We start from the raw sequence: 27,089 nt of genomic DNA, 5'->3' as shown, positions 1-27,089 counted from the left end.
CACGACAGGGAGGGACTCAGGTCCTTGGGTCATCTGCTTCCTCCTGAGGTGCGATAGAGGGCAGCTGGGTGAGAGGCTAACCAAGGCTGAGCATAGCAAGTGCAGCTTCCCCTGCAACCCCTCAACACTGGCTGCTGACTTTCCTTTTAAGATTAGCCAGCCACCCAAACCGTGTGGCATGGCAGCTCTGCTGAGCCAGCTCGGCACTCCACCCTCCCAGAGACCCACGTGTGACCTGAGGTACTCAGAGCTAGCTGGCCACGGCCTCCCACTCCAGGCAGCACCCACCACGGGCTTCCTGCAGCACAGGCTCCAAAAGCAGCAGATGTGGCTGCCAGAGGGAGCTCCCTGTGCACGGGGAAGAAGCCAGGGTAAGGCCAAGGCCTGCTGGAGCCCCTCAAGAGCCTCCAGTCTTCTCTGCAGACACACAGGATAGCCCGGGCTGGAAGAGGGCACAGCTGTTGCACACGGGAGCAGGTTCTTGTCACCAGCAAAAGGGCCAAGGTAAGGGCTCACTGGGGAGCCCTGGATTTGTGCCTCTGCTGCCCCAGCCGGGATAACTGCCACCCTCTAGGGCCTAGGCTGAAACGAAGAGGACCAACACCATCACCCAAGTATGGTCCTCAGGGTCCCACCTACACACTCTCAAGGAACCATGTGACAAGTGCCATGAAAGCCAGAAGACACCATACAACTGTGACATTTTACATTCCTTGTTCAGCGGCTCCTGGTACACACCACACCCCACTTGGCTCCTGATTTGGATGAAGGACACCCACACAGCTGTCAAGCCATTTCTCAGAGAATACATGATCGCACAGGAAGGGCTCTTGACGGCTAAATCAGACAGCAGCCCTGGCCCAGCTCCCCACCGTGCCATCCGCAAGTGGGATCCTGTTAGACAACAGGGCCTGCGGGCCACAATGGTGGAACTCCCTTTGGTGCAGCCTGGCACACCTGCTCCAGCCTGCGCTGACCCAAGGTTCTCCACCTCCTGTCGAAAGAGTGAGGGTTGTCCAGCAACAGCCATGGCCTGCCTCAGGACGCCCTGTCCAGAGGATGGGTGCAGATGTACGCCCTCTTCTCAAGGATCTGCTGGGCCACTTTCTTAACCTGCTCATCCAGGTTTTCTGGTGCATCTAAGAGGATGAGCGAGGGGCCGTCACCCCCATATCCAATGCCAGGACAGTCCCGGTGTATGTACCGGAGGCCTTTGCTTGAGGCAACCGCAGTGCCCCACACCCCAGGGACTGCTTCTGAACCACGAGGAGAACACAGAGGCCTCAGCCTGTTCTCTGAGAACTCCAAAGTGTGTGGGAGTCAAACGGGGACTAGGCACAAGCAGTGGGGAAACCATTACCCCTTCCTCCACAGCACGTCATAGCGCTGTAGCTGGGGGCGGGAAGGGCCCAGCCAGCCCCCACAGCCAAGGGCCACTGCAGTCTCCAGGCCCGCAGGACTGTGAGGGCCAGGAGGAGACTGGGAGATGCAGGGACCACGAGGTGGTCGGGAGCTAAGGAAGCAGCAGTGCAAAGCAGGCACGAAGGCCCGAGTTCTAGGGGCCAAGCCTGAGGTGGGCAGAGCCAGGCGTTCACTCTGGCTGCTGTGCAGTGGCTGAGGAGCAGAGCAAATGCTCTCTCCAGAGCCTGTGCAGTGTCACCAAACCCTCCTCCACACACGCCTGGCAGACACAAGGACATGGCCAGGCCTGCCCAGCAGGGCCAGCACACACAAGCGGCTATGGGTGGGCACCTCTGCTCCACCCACAACTGCCCTGGGGAGGGGTCAGACCCATCAGTGTGTGCCCTGCCAGGCAGGTGCTGCTGCCACAAGCCCAGGCTGACTCGGGTCCCAGGAACGGCTGCCATCCCGCCCTCCCGGAGTGGGGCCCTCTCCCCTGCGGCTGCCCACTCACGCTTGTCCAGCTGAGACAGGCTGGCGAGGTTCTGGAGATGAGCTTCCACACAGAACATGTTGGCCAACAGGACCTGCCGGAACCGAGATGGGCACGGGTGATGCTGAGAACCCGACCCCTTCACCCCCTTCACTACAGCCTGTCAGCCACGCAGGGCAGCCTGGCCCAGCAGCCCAGTCTGGGGTTGTAACCCAGCCCCAGTGAAAACTGTGTCCCCAAGGGCAGCTTCCTCAGCATCTCTGAGCCTCGGCTTCCCCTGAGTTGGCGACAGCGTAATGCTGACAGCTGCAGGTGACTGGGGCAGCACACGTGGCAGCCAGTGCACAGGGGGAGTCCTGTGACCCCTGCAGCCCCCTCTAGCACGGGCAGGCACATGCACGTTAGGTCTTGTTCCAGGGCTCCTGGCGCTCGTCTCCTCTCTACTCTCAAACGTGAGATGGAAGGGAGTGGCAGGGATCCCGTCCGGCCCCAGCACAGCACCCCTAGGTGGCATCTGCAGGCACTCGGACTTTCCTTCTCAATGCACAGCACTAGGTGGCAGCACTGACCCATGCAGTCTGGGCCTCCTGGGACTCCCTGACAGCGCCACAGCACCCACCGCCTCCCTCCTGCCCACCCTGTTTCAGAGGCCTCACCTCATGGTCGTGGTTGCGGAGTCCGACGCGGATGGAGCGGCTGGCCCGGGACAGCACGGCCGTCATGCCATACAGGTTGATGAGGATGTTGGCCACACGCTTTAGCACCAGCTGCTCCTCCACGATGGTCTGGAGACACAGGCTGAGTGGAGACTCACCGCCTCCGCCCGCTGCCTCCCCTGCCAGCCCCAGGCTTCGAGTCTCCCCTTGTGCTGGGAAACGTGGGGCCCACAACCCGTCTCCACTAGGGCTGCGGGGGGAAGCTGTGTCCCTGCGGCCTCTGTTCTCCTTGCGTTTAGTTGTTTTTTTTTCTGTGTAGACTGGACAGGGGTCAAGACCAAGGTCAGGGAACGGCTGGGCCACAAGCAGGGGCTAAGTGGACTCCATGTCCTCTTGAGCAGCAAAAGCCCTACTCATCAGACCCCTGGACTCAGACACAAGAGCCTCCCTTCACCCAGAAGGTGCCTGGGACAAAAATCCTGGAGCGTTCACCTAGCAGATGAGCGGTCACTAGGCAGATGCACCAACACCCAGCCTCCCCCACACCCAGGGCAGAGGTTTCTGTCCCAGGCCGCCCAAGGGTACTTGGCACAAAGCGGCCTCTCCTGGCCACGGGGTCCTGCCTACCTTGCCAAAGCGGAGCAGCAGCGTCTCAACCGTGCGGCCGAAGTAATACACGTTCTCTTCGAGCTTCCTGGCACCGTCCTGCGGGCCAGGGCACAGGACTCACTTCACCCACCTGCCCGCAGTGCCCAGGCTACTCACCAGCACCAGCACACAGCCTGAGACTGAGACCCCGCGGCCTAGAGCTCTGAGGCTCAAGCATCCCCTATCACCCTGTAGCCTAGATGGGTCCAGACGGGGTGGGGGCATCTGGGATGTCCTAAATGAGCCCTGAACCCAGAATGTGTTGTTTGGGACAGGGATACTGCCAGGAGGGCACGCGTTGCACCCACTCACCGCGAGACTTGGGTGTACCACTCCCAAATTGCCGGTCAGGCCCAGGTCCACGGTGCGCCCCAGGGAGTCCCGAAGCCTCCGGCCAATGGTCTCCATAACTGTGGTCACATTGCCCTGTTTCAGCTCCCTGTAGAAGGTCCACATTTTTATGACTTGAAGCCCTGCCACCAGCTCCCTCTGCCCACTAACACCCACTAACACAATCCCTTCAGTCCTCCAAGTCTGCCAAGATGACCAGCAGAGCCCTTAGCTATAGTCCTGGCAGAGAAAGGCCAGCCCCCTCTGGGAGCCCACATGTGCTCCCTCCTGTGTGCAGCCATGGCCGGCCTGGCTGACTCCTTAAGGAGTCAGGTAGACACTGTGAGAACTTGTCCTTGGGTACCAGCAGCACTCTCTGATGGCTCTGCCCTGGGTGCACACAGAAAGGAGTGGCAAAGAAGACAGGACTAATCTCGTGCTGCCTGAGGACTGGCACTCGCTTGAGGGACATCTCCCCATAGCTTCTAAGAAATCAGCCTCTTACTCAGAGCCAAGCCGCCACCCCCTCCACCAGCCTGCAAGTGAGTGCAGCAGCCTTGTGCCCGCCCCTCACCCAGCCCAAGCCAGGCCAGTTCCTTCCTATTTCTGCCCCAGATGGGCTTCTGCTGGGCAGGTGTACCCGAGCTCCAGAGGGAATGGCACCTACTTGACCCTCGCGGTTAGGATGCGCCCAGCGTGCTGCAGTCCAGTGAGGGCGATGTACAGCCGCAGAATCTCATTGGTTCCCTGTGGCCAGCAATGTGAGGGTCAGAAGCTGCCCCCTGGGGCACAGGGCATGACATTGCAACAGGACCAAATGCACTGGAGCAGGGTGGGGAGCAGGTCACACTGCGAGCACTGGGGACCGAAGACGGCCCCCTGCAGCCAAGCTGGCACCATGGACCACTAGGCTCCTACAGGAGAGGAGGTGGGAGCTGGGAGCTCCAGGCAGAAGCACGGGGCACCGAGCCTATCCCAGACACTGAGAGGCTCTGTGCCCTTCTGACCATGGCCTCTGGGCTCCCTGCCTGTCACCCTGACCCTCCTGGCCTGCAGGGCTGCAGCCAGCAGTCCATGGGAGGAGTGGCCATTGCTCCCAGGTGCCCTCACCAGGTCTGTCCACTGAGACAGCAAGGACTGTTGGGATGCACGGGGCCTGGCTGGGAACTGAGCAGCCCAGGAGGCCTTCCCTGGGCTGGAAAGAGAACACCCCTCATTGCCAGGCCTCTGGCTGAGGCCACAACTTTTCTGGCATGAGGGTCTTGCCCTGTCCACTCCACAGCCATGGTCCAGGCCTATCCATCTGGCTCGTCTCTCAAGTCTGTCCTCCCTCCCAGCAAGAGGGCCCGAGGCCTTGGGTGACATCCCCATCTGCTCTATCGGTCCTGGGCGAGTGTCCCAGAACAGACACAACTCATTAGAACCTGGTGACAGGTCGTCAGTGTGGCCCCTGCCGGCACGTGCTGAACCACCTGCCTGCTGGTGCACTCTCGGAGGGCAGCAGTCACAGACTGGAGCCGTCAGCCCTTGGGGAGCAGCCTCAGTTCACTGGGAAGGAAACTGAGACCCCGAGAATGTAGATTCGAGGCCGAGCTAAAGCTGGCACTGGAGCCTAGGGAGACCACAGATGTTTGGTCCACCCCATCCCACTAGATGCTGCCTGGCAAAGGAGAGCCACAGTGGGTACCCAGGTACCAAGGTCTGGGGCTGGGGGTGCTCAAGAGTGAGCTGAGCCAGTTGCTCAGCCTTGTCTCCCTGTGCAGACAGGGGCCACAGAAGGCTGTTAGAGGGACCAGAGTGAGGATATACAACCTGTCCTGGGTTGTGGGGCATCTCCCCACCTGGAGGGGGCGCTGCTGGGCATTAGCAGCAGAGTGGGCACAGCCAGCGGTGCAGCTCACTCACCTCAAAGATGAGGAGGATGCGAGAATCCCGCAGCATGCGCTCATATGGGTAGTCCTTCATGTAGCCCGAGCCACCCAGGACCTGCAGGGCCTCGCTGATGCACTGCCAGGCGGCCTCGGAGCTGAACACCTGCCAGGGCCCCAGAGAGAGCTCAGCCCAGGGCAGCAGTGCCCAACCCCTTCCCAGAAAAGCCAAGTCACTGCAAGAAGGTGGCCAAGACAGAGAGGGGTGCTCTGGGATGGGACCCTGGGCTTTGCGGGGAACGACTGGGGGACCCCCAGAATCCTTAACCCTCCTCTACCCACCCACCAGCCCGTGGTGCCCATCCTAGCATCCCTTCCCACACCTCTAGGCCATGCTCAGTCTGTGACAACTCCTGCTTGCTAAAAGCCCACCTTCCGCAGGAAGCCCACCCACTCCTGTCCCAGCCACCTGGGATGCCCTTCTCTGTACTTGAACCCACCTCTGTGCCCTGGCAGGCATGCCCAGGTGCATCTGTTCACACCATGAGCGATGTGGGGGCAGACACACCCAACCAGCTCCTGGGCATGGGCAAGGTCAGGGGCTGCAGGTGAAGGGGACATGGACCAGACATGGCTGGGACAGGCTGCATCCCAGGGAGTCACTGGGTGTGGGAGGACATGGCCCTGCCACCTCGGGCGAGCCCTCCTCTAGGTGCTCCACCCCTCCCCTGCCTCTCCAGCCCACGCCAGAGACCAGTGTGAGGACGACCTTGCGAAGCCAGAGAGGCACTGCCACCTTCCTTATGCCACCTAAAAGTGACACTGCTGAAGCAAGGCTGACAGGACACTCTGGTGTCCCCTCAGTCAACTGCCTTAAAACAGGAAGTGTGATGCCAAAAATTAGGGGGGGCACAAACTAGGAAAAAGGTCATCCTTCCCAGTGCACCCTGTGCCTTGTGCACCCATGTGTAGGCTCAGGAACAGCCCTAACGTCCCCTCTGCCGCCTGACCCCAGGACCTGCCTATCCCCAGAAACACTTCTCAAGGGTACATGGGACCGACAAGAGGCAGGCAGTGAGTGGCACCGTGGGGTGGGAGGCTCCAGTGAGGGGCCTCTAGCGCCCTCTATTGCCCACCCCTGGTTCTGGCACCGTGGTTACCTTCACCATGGCGGCCTCGATGGAGCAGTCTGGGAAGCCTGGCTGGTCCAGCATTCCTGCGGTGAGGTAGGCCATACTCTCCATCACGTAGGCCTTCTGAGCCATCAGAACAAACTTTTCCTGCAGGTTCAAAACATGGACGGGAAGTCCCCTGCTTAGAGGAGCCCCGACCTGCCACCAGCACGGCAGGTCACTGAGTCAGAACCTCACTGCTTGGGAGAACCATGCCCACAGGACTGGCATTATGGCACAGTGGCTTAAGCCACCATCTGTAATGCCAGTATCCCTGACTGCTCTATTTTATATCTAGCTTCCTACAATGTACCAGGAGGCAGAAGACAGTAGCCCTAAGTCCTTGAGCTCCTGTAACCTGGGTAGGAGACACAGCTGAAGCCTTGGTCCCGCCTAGCACTGACCACTGTGCCCATTCAGGGAATGAATCCATCTTTCAGTCCCTGCTTCTCTCCACTGCTAACTCTCAAACAAAATAAATTTTAAAGAGAGAGAAAGATCTCTGCCCAGGCTTTCCTAAAAGGAACCTCATTATGCCCATTTTCCTGGTCACCTTCCCACATCCCGCATGGGATCACGGGTGCAGGGACAGTGAGAGCACACTTGGCGCATCCACTCATGACCATCAGTACCTGAATTAATCCAAATTCACTGAGATTCTTGTTGAACTGCTTCCTCGTGCAGGCGTATTCCATGGTCATTTCTGCAGAAGAGCAGAGTGATTGGAAAGAGCTAGAACATGTCTGGCTGTGCAGCAAGGCTTTGAGGCTACTGCTTCCAACGCTCAGACAGCAACTGACGGCCACGCCCCCAACCAGAGCCCTCCTGGCATCAGGCATGGTTCCCCAGGTAGTGGGCAGGAGGGTCGCAGGGATCCAAGTCGGACCCGGGTTAGAATCCTACACGGTCCTCACCAACTGGGGACATGCCAATCGCTCCACCCTCCTTGAATAACACTACCCGGCTCAGAGTTGCTGCAAAGGTGAAATCAGATGGAAGGTAAGGGATGCCTGATAAGAAGTTAGGGCAAATTGCGCCCAACAGAGGTGGGAGTGGCACAGGCCTGGCACGGGTGCTCACGTGCACCACAGGACGGGGCCTGGCTTGAACACGGGGGCCTGGCTTGAAGGTGCCTGGCTGTGAACAGGGCTGGGCTCTGCAGGCTCAGAGAACCAAGCCCACCTGCCAAATGCTGCCCACATTTCTGAGCTGGCGAGCTCACTGCAGGTTCTGCCTCCTTTGGAGAACACACTGATCTCGCCCCAGAAAACTCAAGACACTAACAGTCTTCTAGCCACCTCACGAGGAGTGTTAAAAGGAGGTGAGATCCTTAACTTGGCTTCCTGAGCCACCGTGTCCCAAACCCAGAGGAACACACAGTCCCCAAGCAACCCCTGTGTGCTGTCACCCCTACAAACAGAGTGGCTTTGAGCTCACTGCAAACGAAGACGTAAGTTTCCCCCGTCTTGACAACAAAAAACAAGGGGAGCCGAGGGATGTGGGCCTTTCCCATGGCAGTCTCCCTGGGCGGGACCTTGTGAAGGTCACAGTCCCTCCTTCCCCGACAGGATGTCTGTCCCTCTACCTCGTCCTCTGTGTGCAGCTGAAACAGGAAGCTGAATACAACGCCTGGAGAGTAGCTTCGTCATTCTGAAGCACAGCCCAGATGCTGCACTGGGGCGGGCACCAAGCAAGGCTTCCCAGGAGACATCAGACACCCCGGGGGCACAGCGGAAGGGGAATGGCAGAGCCTCCCAGGCTGCAGTGGGACAAGGGAGCCTGCAGGGCCCCACAGAGGACTCCTGCCCCCCACTTACCTACCAAGCAATTTCTTGAGCATCCCAGCCACAGCGCTGCCCATGCTGAATCGCCCACTGTTGAGGATGTTCATGGCCACCTGCAGAGAGCCGGAAAGTCCAGGGGCACTGAACAGGGCAGAGGTCACAGACCCCAATAGCACATGTCCACTTCCCAAGGGAGGGGCTAGAGAATGCTGAGTCAGTATCCAATAAAAGCAACCTCAGTCCAAGCCTGCCTCAGGACCCAGTCGCCTCCGGTACCTCAACAAGACCACCAGACAGCGATGTCCCACAGACACCTGCAAACTCATCCTCAGAGAGGAACAGAGCCCGAGACGGATCTCAAACTGTGTGCACCCTCCCGGCAAGGCTTCAGATGCAGACCCCGAGATTCAGAGTGGTGTGGTGACCAGCCCAGCCCTGCAGCCAGCCTCTGCCCAACATACACGTCTGTGTTTCTGCCCCACACTGGATCTTCCCCGACATGAGCCTAAGGAGCTCGGTCAACTGCCCTCAGCAGGACCTGATGGATCCCGCAGCATCTCTGCCCCAGGGACAGGTGGTGGGTGAGCAGCTAAGGGACAGGCAATGCCGACCCTGAGGACATGCCCAGCATCAGATGGTCCAGATTCTTGGAGCCTCCCCTGACAGAGTAGAAAGGGTTCTAGTGTAAACAGCCAGTGCGGCTGCAGCTGGCCAGGGTCTGAGGGTGCACAGAAGGGAGGACCCTAGCAGAGACTTGATGTGCACCAGCGTGTAGCTGGGCAGCAAATGCTCCGAAGGAGAGCTGGGCTGGGGCCAGCAGGTGGGAACGGGCGCCCAGAGAGAAAACGGACAGCAGCCCAAGCCTCCCACTTAGGAATCTAGGCAGAGCTGAGGCCTGGGGAGCAGAAAGCAAGACCAGGAACTAAAGTTTTCCCTAAGGCTCAACATCAATTACATGCCACCTGGGCTAATAAGGCCGACAACTGTGGTGGGCAAGTGGCCTAGTGCCCACATCCCAGAATGGAGAACCTGGGTTGCATCCTCAGCTCCTGCTCCTAGCTTCCTGTCACTGAAGACCCCAGCAGGCAGTGGGGATGCCGCAAGTAACTACACCCCTACCGTGCATGGGGGAGGCCTGGACTGAGTCCCCCAGACCGAGTGTGTATTTAGGAGGTGAAGTAGCAAAAGGCTGCTCTCCCTTTCAAATTAAAATACACAAATAAAATACACAAACATGATAGCGTAATGGTTAAGGTCCTCGCCTTGAAAGCGCCTGGATCCTATATGGACGTCCCTGCTTGTGGTCTGGGAAAGCAGTCGAGGATGCTCTTGGGACCCTACGCCCATGTGGGAGACCCAGAAAGAAGTTCCTGGTTTCTGGCTTCGGATCAGCGCAGCACTGGCCGTTGCGGCCACTTGGTGAGTGAATCCATGGATGGAAGATTTTCCTCTCTGTCTCTCCTTTTCTCTGTACGGCTGTTCATCACCTTTCCTGTGTGATCCGTGCAGGGACCACGCAGACACCGAGTATGCATCGAGTTCTTTGGAAAGAGAAGAGCACGTGGTAGGGAAACACAGCCTTCCTTCTGATGCTGTCTGTATGGGATGCTGGTGCCACAGGCCGAAGATCATCCTGTCATACGGACTGATTCTGTGGCTCCACAGGTTAAGCTGCACCAGCATCCCATATGTGCAGCTGTTTGAGCCCTGGTGCTCGACGTCCGATCCAGCTCTGTGCTTATGTGTCTAGGAGAGCAGCAGATGACCTAGTCTTAGGCCCCTGAACCCACCTGGGAGGCTCGGATGAAGGTCCTGGCTTCTGGCTTTGGACTAGTCCAAAAGTGGCCATTTGAGGAATGAAGCAGAGGATAGAAGATTCTCTCTCTCTTCCCCATAACCCTTTCAAATGAATAATTGAATCTTTTAAAAGATTTATTTATTTTCATCTGCTTGGAAGATGGTAGAGAGAGACCAGAATAGAAAGGGAGAGAAAGAGCTTCTGTCTACCGGTTCACTCCCCTAATGGCCTCACTTTATTCTGGTCGACAGTAGTCATCACACTGTGATCTGACGGATCTGAAAGCCCAGCAGCAGCCAAGGGAAAAGGGGGTGCAGGAATGACATTTGGTTTTGGCATGGAGGAAAGGTTCTGGAATTATTAAGTCTATATTTTAAAACTGAATGTTACATGAATTACCTCTTAATAAAAGAGGAAATAAATTTGACATCAAGGAAAAAAAAAAAAGGATAGGGAATCAAGACCCTGGGCTGTGTTCACAGAGCCAAAAAACTGGCTGTGCTTACACAGGACCACAGTCAGCAACTTACCTTGAACCCACCTCCAACTTCCCCAAGGACATTTTCAACAGGTACCTTGGTGTTTTCAAAATGGACTTCGCAAGCTGAAATACAGAAAATTGGGACCTAGTCTTTGTGGGACTCACACCTGCCTGAGAAAACGCAGTCTAAGCAAGGGCAGACAAACCGCAGACCGAACTGTGCGGGGAGCAAGGAGCAGAGTGGCAGGGAGGCCGAGAGCGGGGGATGGCACTTTAAGGCTGCAGCTGACTTTTCCAAGGTGACATTGAGTACAACTGAAAGGATGAGAAACAGCCACAGATCATGCAAGCTGAATGGGATCGCATTTCCTTAGGCCTACAGGGAGATGGGCTCACTGGCTGCCTCTAACAGAGCCACACCCCTGCAAGGTCCCTCTAGGACCCTCCTCCCCTTTCCCTGCCTGTTGTTGCCAGGTTAAGCCACATGAATTGCTGAGGCCAACAGGATGCAGCTGCCCACCAGAAGCAGAGCCCTTACAACCGTGTTCCATGATCTGGCCTGGAGACCTGCTGGCACTGAGGGTCCAGCCCCAGGACGGTAAAGAACCCCACCCACAGCCTGAAGAGGCTGGCATCAGCTGCATCATAAGGTGCCTGTCAGAGCCACAGCCACAGTGAGAGAGAACTGCTTGGCCTGCTGGGTGAACAAGGACCAATGTCCAGGTCGGAGGAAATGGGTCGCAGGTGGAGAGCTGAGAGGACAAAAAGAACAGCAGCTCTGGGTGACATTTTCCTCTAATGAGAGTTCTGTACTTTATACTTCATTAGCATAGCAACTCCTGGCAATTGATCCCAGAGAAAAGCAGGGCTCGGGCTGGGACAGGTCAAGGGTGGACACACCAGGCAGGGGTCAGGGGTGTGGGTCTTTGATTCCACATCCACTGCTGTGCCCTGACAGCCTGGTGGGGAGCACCCTGTTGGTCACCATTGGGTTGTTCTCGGGATCCATACACAGTACTGGGACTGCACAACGAGGCCCTTCCACCAGAGGCTGCTGGATGAGGGCAGGGCCCCTCTCCCCTCCGACCTCACCTTGTACCCCTCGACCATCTCTGAGAGTCCACTGTACAAGGCCTAAGGATTCCAGAGTGGACTGTGCCCTGGCAGTGGTGCTGGCCGCAGCCCAGCTCCCTCCCCGTCTTTTCCCACCAACGGCCACCAGCAGGCCTCCGGAGGCCCCATGCATACGCCTCTTCCCCCACTGGCACATTCTGAGGACTCAACGGCAGCTCTGGCCGTCCTGGGTCAGACACAGTGCCGCACGTCTCCGGTATCAAGTCCCTGGCACACTTTGGCACGCTCGTCTCGTGCCAGCACCACTGGGCAGCTTCAGAGAAGTAAAGCAGTTTATTCCAGGTCACACAGCTCCTAACTGGCAGGACTGAAGTTAGGTAAAGATCAGCTTTGAGAACAGAGTCCCTGAAGTCAAGGCACAGACAGAAGGGGGCCTGTGGGGCCCAGGGCAGTGTGTGGCTCCTCCAGGAGCCTGAGTGCCCACAGGGCACAGTAACGAGCAGCCTGAGCAGCTCACCTGGCATGGCAGGTGTGCCTGCACCTGCAGGGGGGAGAACGAGAGGAAAGAGGTGCCAGGTGGAACCCCGGGGCTTCCTTCCTGCAACAAGATGCCAAACTCCGACACCCACTATTCCTGCCCTTCCCGCCTACTCCAGCTCCTCCGGTCTCCCTCTGTGAAACCGCTCAGGGTGTGGAACGGTGCACATCATGTCTATTCAACCAATGAATCAATGTCAAGAAACTGACTGTCATCACCACGTAAGTCTTTGGCATTTGCTTTGACTTTGATACAAAAAGATCAAAACCATTAAATCTCATTTTATCTCGACATTTGGAGGAAGCAGGGAGCCACTGTCTCTCTCTCTCTCTCTCTCTCTCTCTCTCTCACACACACACACACACACACACACACACACACACACACACACAGTACTTACTGTTGGAACCCCGGATGCCTAGTTTATCTTCAGGTTTCCCATTAGTGACTCCCCCAAAGTCTCTCTCTACAATGAAAGCTGTGATTCTGTCTTTTACTGAGCCATCAGGATCGACAACTTCAGTCTTCGCAAACACAGTAAAAACATTGGCCAGTCCTCCATTGGTGATCCAGACCTGAGGGAACAGAGTAACAGGACCCTGGAGAACCAAACTCTGGCCAAACCTCTCTGCTCCATCTCGCCTGTCCAGCTCTCCATCCCACTGCAGCTCAGACCCGGAGAGTCCCTGGCTTCAGGGCATCCCAGCCTGTAATGACAGGATGAGGACTCACCCCAGGTCCCCAAAGGGAGGACTTTCTCAAGAGACACAGGTGGCTGACAGGGAAAAGGGACAGACAGGAGCGTTTCCAATGACATGAAACGGCTCAGTTTGTACCTCCAGACAGCTGCGTTCCTCTTTTAGACTTTCTATTAATTTGAGAGACAAAAGAAGAAAATGCCAATGAATTGGTTCAATCCCAAATGCCGACAATGGTTGAGTCGGGACAGATAGGAGCCAGGAGCCTAGGATCTAATCCGCGTCTCCCAGGTGGATGACAGGAACCCCATGACATGAGCCATCACCACTGCTTCTTGCACCAGCAGGGGCAGCTGTCAGAGCTGGGCAGAGAGCCCAAGCACTCTGCCCCAGGACACAGCGGTCTTCACTGTCAGGCCAAACACCCCTTCTGCGAAGGGAGTTCTTTAAGAAGGAAGAGATTTAATCATTTCACAGGTATATAAAGGTATTTCAAATGATTATGGAAAATTGAACTGAAAGATAAATTTATTTTTGCTACCAAAAAATTTGGATTCATATATCCCAGTGATCCTCAACAGGTTATGACAATGGCAGGGCTGATGTTGTGGCGTAGCCAGCAGAGCCCCAGCCCACAACACAGCATCCCGCGTGCACACTGGCCTGCACCCTAGCTACTCTATTTCCATTCCCACTCCCTCCTAATCATGTGCCTGGGGAAGCAGTGGAGGCTGGTCTAGTTCTTTGGCTTCTGGTACCAGCTTGGGCCAGCCCCAGATGTTGTGGCAATTTGGGGAGTGAACCAGAGGATAGGAAATTTGTCTCCTGGGCCTGGCATCATAGCCTAGTGGTTAAATCCTAGTCTTGCATGTGCCAGGATCCCATATGAGCACTGGTTTGTGTCCCAGATGCTCTACTTCCCATCCTGCTCCCTGCTTGTGGCCTGGGAAAGTAGTGGAGGACGGCCCAAAGCCTTGGGCCCCTGCACCCATGTGGGAGACCCAGAGGAAGCTCCTGGCTTCAGACTGGCTCAGCTCCAGCCACTGCAGCCACTAGGGGAGTGAACCAGCAGATGAAGATCTTTCTCTGTCTCTCCTTCCCTCTGTAAATCTGCCTTTCCAATAAAAATACATAAAACCTTTAAAAAGAAAAAAGGAAATTCATCTCTTCTTCTCTCTGTAACTCTGCCTCTTCAATACTTAACAACACCATAAAAAAATAATGCATAAATTTGAAAAACATTCTGCACCACCTGCTAGTTCACTTGCAGATGGCCACAACGGCTAGGCCTGGTTCTTCTTCCGGGTGGTCCACACGGGTACAGGGATCCAAGCATCTGAGCTGCTTTCCCAGGAATAACAGCAGACAGCTGGATTGGAAGTGGAGCAGCAGAACTCAAACCGGTGCCCACATGGCATCCTGGTGAGCAGGCAAAGGCTGAGACTACGCCATGATGCCAGCCTCTAAAATCCACTTTCCATAAGCTTTTTGAAGTGCCTGTGTGCATATATCAAAACACATTATACACTTTATTACATATACAATATTTTCCAATTGATAAAAGGAAATTTAAGAAAAAGAAGGGGGGCTGCATAATGATTCCAATGATTAGTCCTTCGCCTGCAGATGCTGGGATCCCAGGTGGACACCAGTTGTGTCCCAGCTGCTCCATTCCCATTCAGCTCCCTGCTTGTGGCCTGGGAAAGCAGAGGAGGACAACCCAAAGCCTGCACCCACACAGGAGACCCAGGAAACTCCTGGGTCTAGGCTTTGGACTGGCTCAGCTCTGGCCATTGTGGCCACTTGGGAAGTAAGCCAGGGGATGGAAGATCTTTCTTTCTCTCCTTTTCTCTGTAACTCTGCATTTCAAATAAAAATAAATGTTAAATAAGACAGTAATGACAAGGAAGAAAGAGGGGCTGCGCCCGCACCTTGGAGCCGTTGAGGATGTAGTGCTTCTTATCTTCACTCAGTTTGGCTCGGGTCCGGATGGATGCTGCATCACTCCCACTGCAGGGACAGAAAGATACGGCTGACGGAGAGTAAGGCCAGGAATAAATAAATCAGAATGGTTTGTGGGCCTGGAAAGGGAGGTTTCTCAGGAATTTCACATAGGAGTTGGCAAACTTTAAAAAAAAACCAAAACAGCCCAACAACGAATATCTTCATCTCTCTAAGCCAGTAGATGCCTGCCCGTCTCCTCAACTCTGTTGCCAGAATATGCCGGCAAATTCCACAAACACAGGGCACGTCTAGTAAAAGTTCATTCATGAAAGCAGGTGGCAGCCTGGACACGGTCGCCCTGTGCTTCAGTACAGCAGGTAACAAAGGGGTAATGAGGACAAGGGTGGCCTTAGGGTTAAACACAGGACTATGTGCTCATGGGAGATGCTGAGGGGGAGCTACCTGACCCCAAGAGGATGACAGCTCCCAGGTTCCCAAGGGAAGTGGAATGAGTGTGTCCAGGCGAGGGACCTACCATCAGGAGCTGAGTTCTACCCCAGCCCTCCTGCCCCAGCTCTGCGACCCTGGGCTGACCACATGGCCTCCCTAGACCTCAGATCCTAACTGCAAGTGGGGACAATGCTACCTGCCCCAGGGAGGAGCGCCAGCTCCTCCACAGACACAACGGTCCCTGTGCCAGGAATCTCAGGATGGCTCACGGTGCTGCAGGTAACAGACCTGGCTGGTTCCGTAAGGCAGAAAGCAGCAACATGCTCCCCTGATGCCAGCTTGGGCAAGTATTTGGCCTTCTGCTCTTCACTGCCAGCCAAGAGGATCCCCTAAAGGAAACACACACAGCCCAAGTCAGCCACAGGGAGGAAGATGGTACAACACACGCACGTGAAACAGTCACCTTATGAAGAAAATACTTCTACTCCATGCAGAAGACACCCTGAGCTCAAACCAGCAGCCTCAGGCAGCACATGGGGAGCCAGGCCATTGAGGGGATCCCCTCCGGCCCACGCAGCAGGACCACAGGCCTACACGACCAGCAGAGCTTCAGAGTTAGGGTCCAGAACGTTTTCAACGTGGCTGTTCCAGGGCCCAGGCAGGCAGCCTTGGCAAGGAACATGTCTTCTCTCAACTCCCACACTGTTGTCTACAAACAGGAGCGCTCCCACCCGCAGGCAGGGTGGGCTGCACATGGATATGGAGGCTGCCAGAGCCACACCCAGCATCCAGCAGGTACTGGATCAGCTAAATGGAAGTGGCTTTGTCCCTCCTCACCAGTGACCAGTAGGCATGCTCTTGGCTGTGGAGCTCACACAGTTCTCTGTCACCCACACCGAGCAGGAGTTACCCAAGTAACAGGACTGCTGTTTGGAGCTGTGCGGCACTGCGCCTGCTCTCAAATGATCAGAGCCCAGGAAGGTGAAAAAGGTATGTGTGAACGACAGGGGATCCCCGTAGCCCCAGGTGAAGGCAGATGTAGGGTCAAAGGCAAGGGGCAGAGCGTACCAAAAACCACTGCTCACATGGACGAATAAAGGCTGCAGGAGCAGCCTGGTTCACTGTCCCCCACAACCTCTCAAACAGGGAGCACAGCTCTGCCCCCACCAACCTTGAGGCCGATGGCCTGGTGTGCCGCCAGGGTCACAGCGATGGAGCCATCCAGGCCGATGACCTCCCCGAGGCGTGCGTACATGGTGTTAGAGAGGCCAAGGCCACCTGCAAGACACAGAGCGGTGGGATCACAGCGAAGCCGAGTTCGGGTAGACCGGGACTTTTCTTTCTAATTAAAAAGTAATATCAGACCACCAGTTATAAAGAAAAGAAGCTCACAGTATACATGAGAGTAAAAAAAACAAACAAAAAACTCCCATATTCTATCATTCAGGAAGATGTTTGGTTTTTATTTTTATTTGCATGGCAGTTTCAGAGGGAGAAGAGAGAAATCTTCCACCAGCTGGTTCATTCCCAAAATGGACACAGCAGCCAGAGCTGAGCCTGTCTGAGGCCAGGAGCCAGGAGCTCTGGGTCTCCCGAGTAGGTGCAGAGCCTAAGGAACTGAGTCATCCTCTACTGTCCTCCCCTAAGCAGGGAGCTGGATCAGAAGTGGAGTGGCCAGAATGTGAACCAGCACCCACACGGGATGCTTGCAGGAGGATTAGCCCGGTATGCCACTGTGCCAGCCCCAGGAGTACTGTGCCTTCCAGCATTTTCTAGGCAAAGAGGTACACGTGAGTTTATATCTCTAATACAGAGCCCACAGACTCACACAAGATCACCGGACGTGCTGGGGTTGGTGTTAAGCTGCCACTTGCAACACCTGTGCCCCATGTGAGCGTTAGCTCAAGCCCAGTTCTCTGCTGATGCGATGGAAGAAGCTCCAAGCGCTGGGACCCCTGCCACTCACGTGGGAGACCCCATGGAGATCCGACTCTCGGCTTTAGCCTGGCTGAGCTGCACTCGTTGGAGCCATTTGGGGAATAAACCAGTGGAGAGACAGCTCTGCATCTTCCTCTCTAATTCCACCTTGTCAATCAATCCCTGCTGTGACTAACTTCCACACAGCGTCTGCCGTGAGTCGCTCCTCAGGGACGCAGCAGCTGAACAATGCCATTCCCCTGGACCCTGCCAATGTTAATCCCTTTTTTTTTTGAGCAAGAGCGACTGCCTCCTCCTCCCCTTTGTCCAGAAACTTTGAAGTACCCCTGGAAGGCCCAGGCCAGCCACTGTGTTTTTGTTTTTGTTTTTGTTTTTGAATTGGCAAGGCAGATATACAGAGAGGAGGAGAGACAGAGAGGAAGATCTTCCATCCAATGATTCACACCCCGATCCAAAGCCAGGAGCCAGGAGCTTCTTCCAGGTCTCCCACACGGGTACAGGGTCCCAAAGCTTTGGGCCGTCCTCGACTGCTTTCCCAGGCCACAAGCAGGGAGCTGGATGGGAAGTGGAGCTTCTGGGATTAGAACCAGCACCCATAAGGGATCCCAGCGTGTTCAAGGCGAGGACCTCAACCATTACACTATCTCGCCAGGCCCGCCAATGCTAATTTCAAGTCCCATTCCAACCCCACAGCTGTGACCACCAAATCTGCCAAAGAGCAAGACTGCCCCTACCTGGTAATCACTACTCCAAGAGTGAAGGAAGAGGGCCCAGCACAATAGCCTAGTGGCCAAATCCTCACCCTGCATCATTCAGGATCCCATATGGGCACCAGTGCATGCCCTGGCTGCTCTACTTCCCATCTAGCTCCCTGCTTGTGGCCTAGCATAGAGGAGGTGCTGTGATTAACAGCCCCTGCTCAACAGCACCCTCCTGTGGACAGATGCAGAAGTGTGTCCCTAAGAGCCAAGCCAGCCAACTTACCATATTCTTCTGGGACCTGTATCCCGAAGAGTCCCAGATCCTTCAATTTCTTTAACGTTTCATCCGGGATTTTCCCTTCCTGGTCAATTCTTCGTGAGTCCACTGCCAAGAAGATATATTTTGATTAAACCAATATGAACTGAGGTAATACAACAAAAGTGAACACAACCATTTCTCCAGGAAACAAGTAAGCCAGAGTGAGTGGAGCCAAACCACTGAGGGTTGAAAGGCAAACAGCGCCCGCAGAGAGGTCTTCTCCCGCGGCACTGGGACACTGCGTGCCAAAGTCCTGCTGGCACGCAGATGCTGGTACGCAGATCCCAAGATGCTGAGTCTCACCTCACAATAAAAAATATTTTATTAAGCCAGGAGCTTCTTCCGCATCTCCCACTTAGTTGTAGGGTCCCAAGGCTTTGGGCCATCCTTGACTGCTTTCCCAGGCCAGAAGCAGGGAGCTGGATGGGAAGTGGGGCAGCTGGGACATGAACCGGCGTCCATATGGGAGTCCAGTTTGTGCAAGGAACCAACCACTAGGCTACCTTGCCAGCCCAAGTAGCAAATTTAAAAGAAAGAAAAACTAAAGAATTTAACGAAAAAACAAACATGCAAGGGGGAAGATGGCCACTAAAAAACAGAAACAAATATTTCTAAGTAACAAAAGACACTGAATCTCAACTAGGCAACTTTTTAAAACTAGCAACATAGTAACAGTCAAACGCCCTCACAGCCTAGCCTGCCCCAGAGCAGTGGGAGTGCCAGCTTCCACCAGCAAAGCTCTTCCTTCTAACAGTAAGAGGAAGATGGTAGCTGTCTGACTCTACTTCTCCCCAGGATGTACAAGGGACTCTTCCAGGGGCTACATGGTATCACACAGCTAGCATGTAATCTAATAATGTAATGTGTTTAAAAAGATCTGTTTTTATTTGAAAGGCAGAATCTCAGAGAGAGTGAGAAACAGAACGATCTTGCATCTGCTGGTTCACTCCCCAGATGGCCACAACGCCCAGAGCTAAGCCGATTTGAAGCCAGGGACCAGAATCTTCTTCCGGGTCTCTGACATGGGTACGAGGGCCCAAGCACTTGAGGCATCCTCCACTGCTTTGCCAGGCGCATTAGCAGGGAGCTGGATGGGAAGTGGGGCAGCCGGGACTGGAACTGGTGCCCATGTAAGATGTTCATACTGCAGGCACTGATTTAACCCACTACCCCGGAGCGCTAGCCCCGAGTATGGTTTTTAAATGTCTCAGTTTTAACTCTGAACAGGTCAAACTTTGGTGGGCAAAATCCATGTAAAGCAAAGCTCTTTGGGCTCCTCACTGCTGGGGAAGCAGCGCTGTGACTCTTACATCGGGGAACTCGGCAGCGGCTGCTGCAAGAGTGGCCTTCCACTCCACTGGGAGGACCCCAAGGACACCAAGTGAGGGCCTCAATGGTCCAGAGGGCCGCAAGTCCTCAAACCCTGACCGCCTCCTAGAGAGCTCTCACAGACATGCAACACTCACGACACCCTCACTGCGCAGGCGCCACGGGCACGGGCTGCGTGTATCCTCAGCTTTCTGTACCTCATTTCTGTAGTTATTCATTTTTACTGTATTTCATGTTTTCATTTTATCTTACTGCAGCCTGCAATACACGTGGAAATGTTCACATGGGGCCCTTTAGCAGACACATCAAGAAGCAGGGAACCGGAAGTCATGACCGCTGAAGCAGTGTCTCAGGCAGGACTGACCTGTGTGTCACTCAGGACACCGGAGAGGGCTTCCCCGGGGCTGCTTCTACTAAAACACCAACATCCTCGCCTTCCCACCATGATCCGAGACGCACAGGAAAGCCATACATACCCTCTTCGCTGAAGAATTTCTCCACCGGTCCCACCAGCTGGTTGATTTCATTAAGTTCATCTTGGCTAACTTCTGGAAATGGAAAAACTTCTTTCTAAAAAAAAAAAAAGCTACACATTTATTGAGAAGTTATTTTTTAGAATACGTATTTATTTGCGAGGCAGAGTTATAGAAAAAACAGGGAGACACACACACACAAAGAGGAGAGAAAAAGAGAGAGATCTTTCACCCCCAAGTTCACTGCCCAAATGACCACAAGAGCCAGGGCTGGGCACAGGAGCTGGGACCTAAGCTTCCCACACGCTGGTAAGGGTCCAGGCACCAAGACCGTCTTCTCGTTGCCTTCCCAATCACAACAGTAGGGAGTCAGACCAGAGAACGGCCTTGACAGGAACTAGTGCCATAGACGGCAGCCTAACCTGCAGGGTTACAATGCTAATCCCTGCAAATGGAACAGACAGCAACTCCCAGATTGTGGTGACACCAGTAAAATGAGAAGGAAAGACATCCTGAACTCCTCATCTAGCCAGCAGGACACGACCCACTGAAGAAATTACCAAGAGGACTTCACCAAGTGCGTAAGATCCAGCTCCTCCCGGGGCCACCTCCCTCCGCATTCACCACCTTCCTTATCAGACGCAGGAATGAGGCTTGTCCCATAAAAGCAGCAGCTCCAAAGCCCTGGATTTGCTGCTTGCTAACTGTATCCACTGCCAGTCCATTTTACTCAAATTCCCTGTGAGAACTGTGGAAGACAGAATGAAAAAAGTGCCCAGGGAAGGGCAGGTTCTCCAGCAGTCACTGACTCACTGCTACCACTGACAGGAGCGCAGCATGCTTGTCCAATCTGATCTGGGAGTCTCTTCCCAGCCCCGACATTGACTCCTGCTGCTCAGCATGCTAGGGTCTGGGGCAAAGCCAGCTGCGCCTGAACTCCAGCAGGAACAGCCAATCCTGCAGGCAGAACCAGCACCACGGCCTTCTTTCAGTTTCTCTTCTCCAGATGACTTTATTTATCTTAGAAGGTAATTTTGAGGCTCAAGAAGGTCATGTGAGGGCCTGGCGTGATAGCGTAGTGGTTAAAGTCCTTGCCTTGAACGCACTGGGATCCCATATGGGTGCTGGTTCTAATCCCAGCGGCCCCATTTCCCATCCAGCTCCCTGCTTGTAGCCTGAGAAAGCAGTCGAGGACGGCCCAAAGCCTTGGGACCCTGTACCTGCATGGGAGACCTGGAAAAAAAGCTCTTGGCTCCTGGCTTTGGATTGGCTCAGCTCCAGCTGTTGCAGCCATTGGGGAGTGAATCATTGGACGGAAGATCTTCCTCTCTGTCTCTTCTCCTCTCTGCATATCTGCCTTTCCAATAAAAATAAATAACCTCTTAAAAAAAAAAAGTCATGTGCTCGGGACCAGTAGGAACCCCTTAATTGTTCTCATGTTCTGGCTGTGCTGATGCCCACCTCAGGGCCTGGAAAGTGACTTAACTTCTGCTCTCTCAAGCGTCGGCCCCGGAAATCACTCCACTGTATCACAAGCATTCCTGGCCTTAGGGACGCTAGCCAGCCCTGCTCCACCGGTAGAGTCCAGCAAGCGGACTGGGAGGCACCCAGCACAAGCTGCCAGGCGTCACGGGGGTCCTCACCCCAGCCTCTGCACAGCTCCTTCGCTGCCTGACTAGTCTCCTCCAGAAATGTGCTCCCCAGTCTGTCCCCAGGACCACAGGGGTGCAGAAGCAGGCCCAGGTGAGAGAGCCAGCTGACTTACAGGAGTCCCTGCCTCTCTCCACGCCTCCCCTGAGGGGGCCTGGGCGGGAGATGCAGGCACGGCCATCAGCACCCAGGACCAAGCCCTCTGCTCCACAGAGGCAGGCGCCTCTTACCTTCATAGCTTCCTTGGCCAGCTGGGCAATGGGCCCGGCAGGGGCTGACCACTGACACCAGAGGGCAGAAAACAGGAGAGAAAAGAGACAGCCTGGCTACTCGGCGGCCTTCAGGTGCCTGGACACCAACAGTCAGACCTCGACAGGTAAGCCTGGTGCCAGGGCCCGAGGCCTGGCCGCAGTGCAGTGTGTACAGCTGTGAAGCCGCGGGGCCTACTGGCCACACAACCCCAGAAGTCACGGAGGCCAATCAAGGAAAGCCGGGTGGCTTGGCCTGAGGCTGCTCCCAGAGAGGACAGGCCCAAGCCTGCAGTGGCCCTAGGACACTTCCTTCACTAATGCAGGCCCAACCTAGGGCACGGGATAACACTCAGTCCCTGGAAAGGTATCCTCCTCGCTGAGGCTCAGCGTCCTGCCACGTCCCTGCTGAAGCCCAGAAATGCTGTGAGATGGCATAGGCCTGGCGCGCGGGAGGAGCTGCACGTGGGCCTGAAAGTGGTAGGCTTCCCAACACAACAGCTCACAGATTAGCCGTGGCCTGAGACTGCGATCAGGTGGATGGGCCTCCAGTTGCTGGGATGGACAAGGACCAACGCAGCCGCGTGTCCATGACCCAGAAGGCTGGGGTGGGGGGCTTAGCCCAGACCTGAATTGAGTTGTGGCTCCCAGCTCTGGAAACTAGGGGCATTCTGGGAGTGAATCTGCAGACAGATGAATAAATGGAGTCCCTTGTAGTTGCATTTCCACGGGCGCTCCCACTGGGCGTCTGTTTGGGGCACGCACCCACTAGGAGCTCCATTTAAAGACCAGGTTCAAAGCCACAGCGCCAAAGATCAACTCTAAATTTCCCAACCAAGAGGGTATTTAACCAAAGCCGTCGCTGGGGGAGTGGCTGTGCCTCCCCCCCCCCAGGACAGGACGAGGCGCTGGGACTCAGCAGCAGGAAGACAGCCAACCAGCCTCCCATCTGACCCCGGAGGCTGACCGCGGAGCCCCCGAGGGGTGGGGGGCCGGCAGGCGACAGCAGAGCACGCAGAGGGACCCTGGCGGGTGACAGTGGAGCACAGGATGGGGTGAGGTGGGCGGCAGGTAACAGTGGAGCACCTGGCGCGGGGAGGGGAACAGGTGACAGCGGAGCGCCCAGGGAGGGAGGGAGGAGGTGACAGAATAGCGTCCCAGGCTGATCCCCTAACCCACCCCCGCACGCTCCGGGCCCGCGCAGCCCAGGTGAGCGAGGCTCCGCGGCCCCCTCGCCCGGGCTTTCCCCCAAAGCCCTACGAGCGTCGGAGAGGTCAAAGTCCCGGGAAGAAGCCGGAGTTGCGGGTGGGGGTTCAGAATCCGCCCCTCCAGAGCACCTGCCGGGCAGGCGTGTGGACTCCGACAACGTTCCGCCCCCGGCCCTGCTTGCGGCCGGCGAGCAGGGGTCCACCCCGGGGCTCGCCTCACCTTCTCGATTCTCCCCAGGAAGAGTTCCTTGGCGAAAGCCGCGCTTCGCGGGCTGGCGTGCAGCAGGCGCCGGCTCAGGCCGCAGTCCGCCAGAACCCGGCAGGCTCGCGCCGCCGCCGCCGCGCGCAGGAGGAGCCCGCAGCCGCTCATGCCGCCCTGCCTGCCCGGCCCCTGCCCGACCCTGCCCGGCTCCTGCGCGGCCCTGTCCGACCCCTGCCCGGCCCCTGCGCGGCGCCTCAGCCAAGGGTGCCAGGGTCGGCTCCCGCCGACGTCATCGGCCTGCGCCGCCGCGCGCCCCGGGAGGCGGAAGGGGCGGTGCCTCTCTGGCGGGTGGGCTCAGGCCCCCGCTTGCCCACCCCAGCACCCGCGGAGGGCTTGCAAAGCTGCCTGCGCCAGGATGTTTCCCCTTGCCACCGTTGGTGGTGGTGGTGGTGTTTCTGGTTATACATGGAGGGCGCTCAGGGTGTGGGCAAGGCCCCACGGTTTGAAATGGGTGGTGGGGTGGTAGGGATGCTTTGCAGCTTGCAGGTGTGTTGAAGCTGAGCCCTCCACAGTGCCTGGAAGTCGACACGCCGTCAGGCTATAGCCTCCCGCACGCGCGGTCTCCCTCCTGTGGGCTAAAGTTCCTTGTCTGGTTGGTATGGGGTGTCTAGCCCAGGGCCACGGGTCTGGAGGCCACGAGCCCCCTGAGCTCCTCCGCTGTAAAAGTCTCTACCTGGGACGTGGGTGGGGAGGTCCCGCGTGGATGTACACTCCCCTCCCGACCTCATCAAAGAGGCTGGTGGTTGGGATGGCAGGACCAGAGAGTGCTGACTCGGGAAGACAGACCGCAGTCGCCACACAAGAAGCCACATTTGCAGTCCTCCAGACATTTTTTTTTCCTAGTTAGAAAACATTTTTACTGGGGTCAGCGTTGTGGTGCTGGAGGTTAAGCTATCCTTGCCGCAGCTCTCACCTGTTAGGTTGGGCATAGCAGAAGTGACTCTACCACCCTGCTGAAGTAACGGGGACACACCCTTTCAGAAATGTTTGGGATGCTGACTCACCCTAGCCTTGTATCTGCACAGATCAGCACCCACCATAAGCACCACGTGTCACACATCACCCATATGCGCAAAGGGAAGACCTGCTGCCTCCTTTCAGCCCCTGCGCCTAAGAGCTAGGGTGGAAGTCCAGGCCATGTGCTGCCCACAGGACCTGCCAGTAAATGGGGCTGGCACTGTGGGGTAGCATACAAATCCCTGCTTGGGGTGCCTCCACCCCGCACTGAACGCCATATCATGCCTCCACTTCTCACCCGGCTTTCTGAGAATCACCCTGGGAGGCAGCAGATAATTGCTCGGCCACCCGGGTCCTCACCACCCACACAGGGGACACACAGGGAGTCGCTGGTGGCTGGCTTCAGCCTGGCCCAGACCTGGCTGTTGTGGAAATCCAAGTAAGGAATTAGACGGAACATTGCTGTGTCTCCTTTCTGTGACATCCTGCCTTTCAGATACACACATACATGCCCAGTAGGGTGGAAGGAAAGGTGCCTCCTGCCAGCCCCTGCCAGGCACGCCAGCCTGAGGGCCGCTGGGGCCAGAGACTAACAGGAGCTGGACATGGAGCTGGTGAGGTACCAGGAACTAATGGTTTCTAGCAGTTTCTGCCTGGCAGCCCTGCACAAGGAAACCTCCACTCCCTCCCATGCCGATTCAGCCCCCGAACTCCCCCATCACGCAGAAGACACCAGTAGGAACATATGATGCCAAGCTCCACATGGGGCTGCCCTAGAGCTTTCCTTCAGGTCACCATGGGTGCTGAACCCCACCCACTGAACTGAGGGAGGAGCATTTTTACCTGTAAGGCCAACCACATGCACAGATGAGTGCCTTGCTACCTCAATCTCACTTTAAAAGGGGGCCCAGTGCCATAGCCTAGTAGCTGAAGTCCTCGCCTTGCACATGCCGGGTCCCATATGGGCGCTGGTTCTAATCCTGGCAGCTCCACTTCCCATCCAGCTCCCTGCTTGTAGCTTGGGAAAGCAGTTGAGGACAGCCCCAAGCCTTGGGACCCTGCACCCACGTGGGAGACCCAGAAGAAGCTCCTGGCTTCACATCAGCTTAGCGCTGGCTGTTGCTGCCACTTGGGGAGTGAATCAGCAGGTGATCTTTTTCTCCATATCTCCTCCATTCTGTAGCTCTTCCTTTTCAATAAAAACAAATCTTTTTTTTAAGAGATCTCAGGTGGGTGTTTAATATACACAAACAGGTTTATATGTATGAATGTGTATCAGTGAGACACGGCATATTTAAGGAATGTTTCCAGTCAGAGCAAACGAAACAGAAAAGGACCCGGGGGAAACACCATGAGCATAAGGGAGTTCAGGAGAATACTCAGAGACTCGAAAGCTATTTCTAACAGAAGCGTGTGCTACAACGGAGGGAAAATCAGAAAGCAGAGCTCTTAGCTGTTATATTACTCTGAGAACTAAATATCAACTAGAAAGGTCAGGAAACAAGGTTCTTAGAGTGGCACAAGGCAAAGTAATGGAAATAGAGCAAGCAGTTGAGGATTTAAAGGACAAAAAAAAAAAAAAAAAACCCAAAAACGGTAAAGGAGGAATTGTCAGATAGCTAACAAAATTTCCAAGAGTAGATATACCCGGATTGCTATATTTAAAAATTCCATCGAGTTGGAGAACAGAGGGGAGGGGAGGGAACTTGAGGAGGGGGAAGGGAAACCCTAGTGCCTAATAAACTGTGTCATAAAACAATTAAAAAACCCCAAAATTCCATTGAGTACAGTAGGGAATTATATATATCAAGAATAAAAAGGGGAATTATTATTTAAGAACCCTCTCTATTTGAGAAAATTTCCCTCCATCTGATGGCTCACTTCCTAAACGCCTTCTAACAGCCAAGGCTGTGCTGGGCCAGACAGGAAGCTGAGACTCAATCCGGGGCTCCCACATGAGTGCCAGGACCCTGAGGATCGGAGCCATCAGCCGCTGCCTCCTCAGCAGGAAGCACAACTGAAGTGGAGGAGCTGGCATCCTGGTACGGCATGTGGGCACCCCAAGTAGTGTCTAAACTGCTGTGTCAAACACCTACCCCAGGAGCAGACTTTAAAAGCTTCCAGGAATGGGAGTGAAGGCACAGGCCACTACCATGTAGAGCCTGCTTACTGACTGTCAAAGAAACAGGAGTCAGAAGCGCATTACCAACCGGGCTGCTGTAAGTCAGCAAAGCGATGTCTATAACCTTCCAGGGACACTTTTCAAAGTCAAGATTCAGTCAAACTATCGCTCAAGTATGAGCTCACATCTAAAAACTCAAGCAATTTTTCCTTCCAACTATTCTTTCTTGGTAAATGATTTGAAGAACAGATGACGTGAAAGGAGGGAAGTTAGTAAAAGAGACATGGATTCCAGAAACAACGAAGCCCAGAATAACAGGGCAGCAAACAGAAAAGGTGTCAAACCAGACTACAGCGAAGGCCGAGCTTTCTGGAAGAAGAATACGCAGGGGCAGAGGGGACCCCACAAAAGGCCACTAGAAACTTCAGTAAAGACAAACAGCTACTTCAAAGAGGAAATACAAAACACATTAAAATCTGCGGTGAACATGATTCGTGAAATGATAGCATTGTTCATGCAGTTTATTTTCCACTTCCAGACATATCCA

General features: G+C 55.4%; 1 protein-coding gene across 1 annotated transcript; it reads right to left on the bottom strand.

The window, feature by feature from the left end:
* Positions 1–697: 697 nt before the first annotated feature.
* On the bottom strand, positions 698–23,571 carry ACAD9 (acyl-CoA dehydrogenase family member 9). Its single transcript, XM_040995284.1, has 18 exons — positions 23,422–23,571; positions 20,099–20,192; positions 18,258–18,359; positions 16,507–16,613; positions 15,624–15,724; positions 14,873–14,951; positions 12,644–12,818; positions 10,681–10,754; positions 8,390–8,465; positions 7,201–7,271; positions 6,557–6,676; positions 5,434–5,562; positions 4,196–4,275; positions 3,511–3,637; positions 3,178–3,255; positions 2,551–2,679; positions 1,916–1,988; positions 698–1,139 (listed from the first exon to the last, which is right to left on the bottom strand). Exons 1-18 carry the CDS (start codon positions 23,569–23,571, stop codon positions 1,039–1,041), a joined length of 1,866 nt encoding a protein of 621 aa, XP_040851218.1. The 3' UTR covers positions 698–1,038.
* Positions 23,572–27,089: the final 3,518 nt, after the last annotated feature.

The sequence above is a fragment of the Ochotona curzoniae genome, unplaced genomic scaffold, assembly GCF_017591425.1.
Source record: "Ochotona curzoniae isolate NIBS_2020 unplaced genomic scaffold, NIBS_Ocur_1.0 contig_908, whole genome shotgun sequence".
In the NCBI taxonomy this organism is placed as follows: Eukaryota; Metazoa; Chordata; class Mammalia; order Lagomorpha; family Ochotonidae; genus Ochotona; species Ochotona curzoniae.
This window is presented reverse-complemented; position numbering and strand designations above follow the sequence as displayed.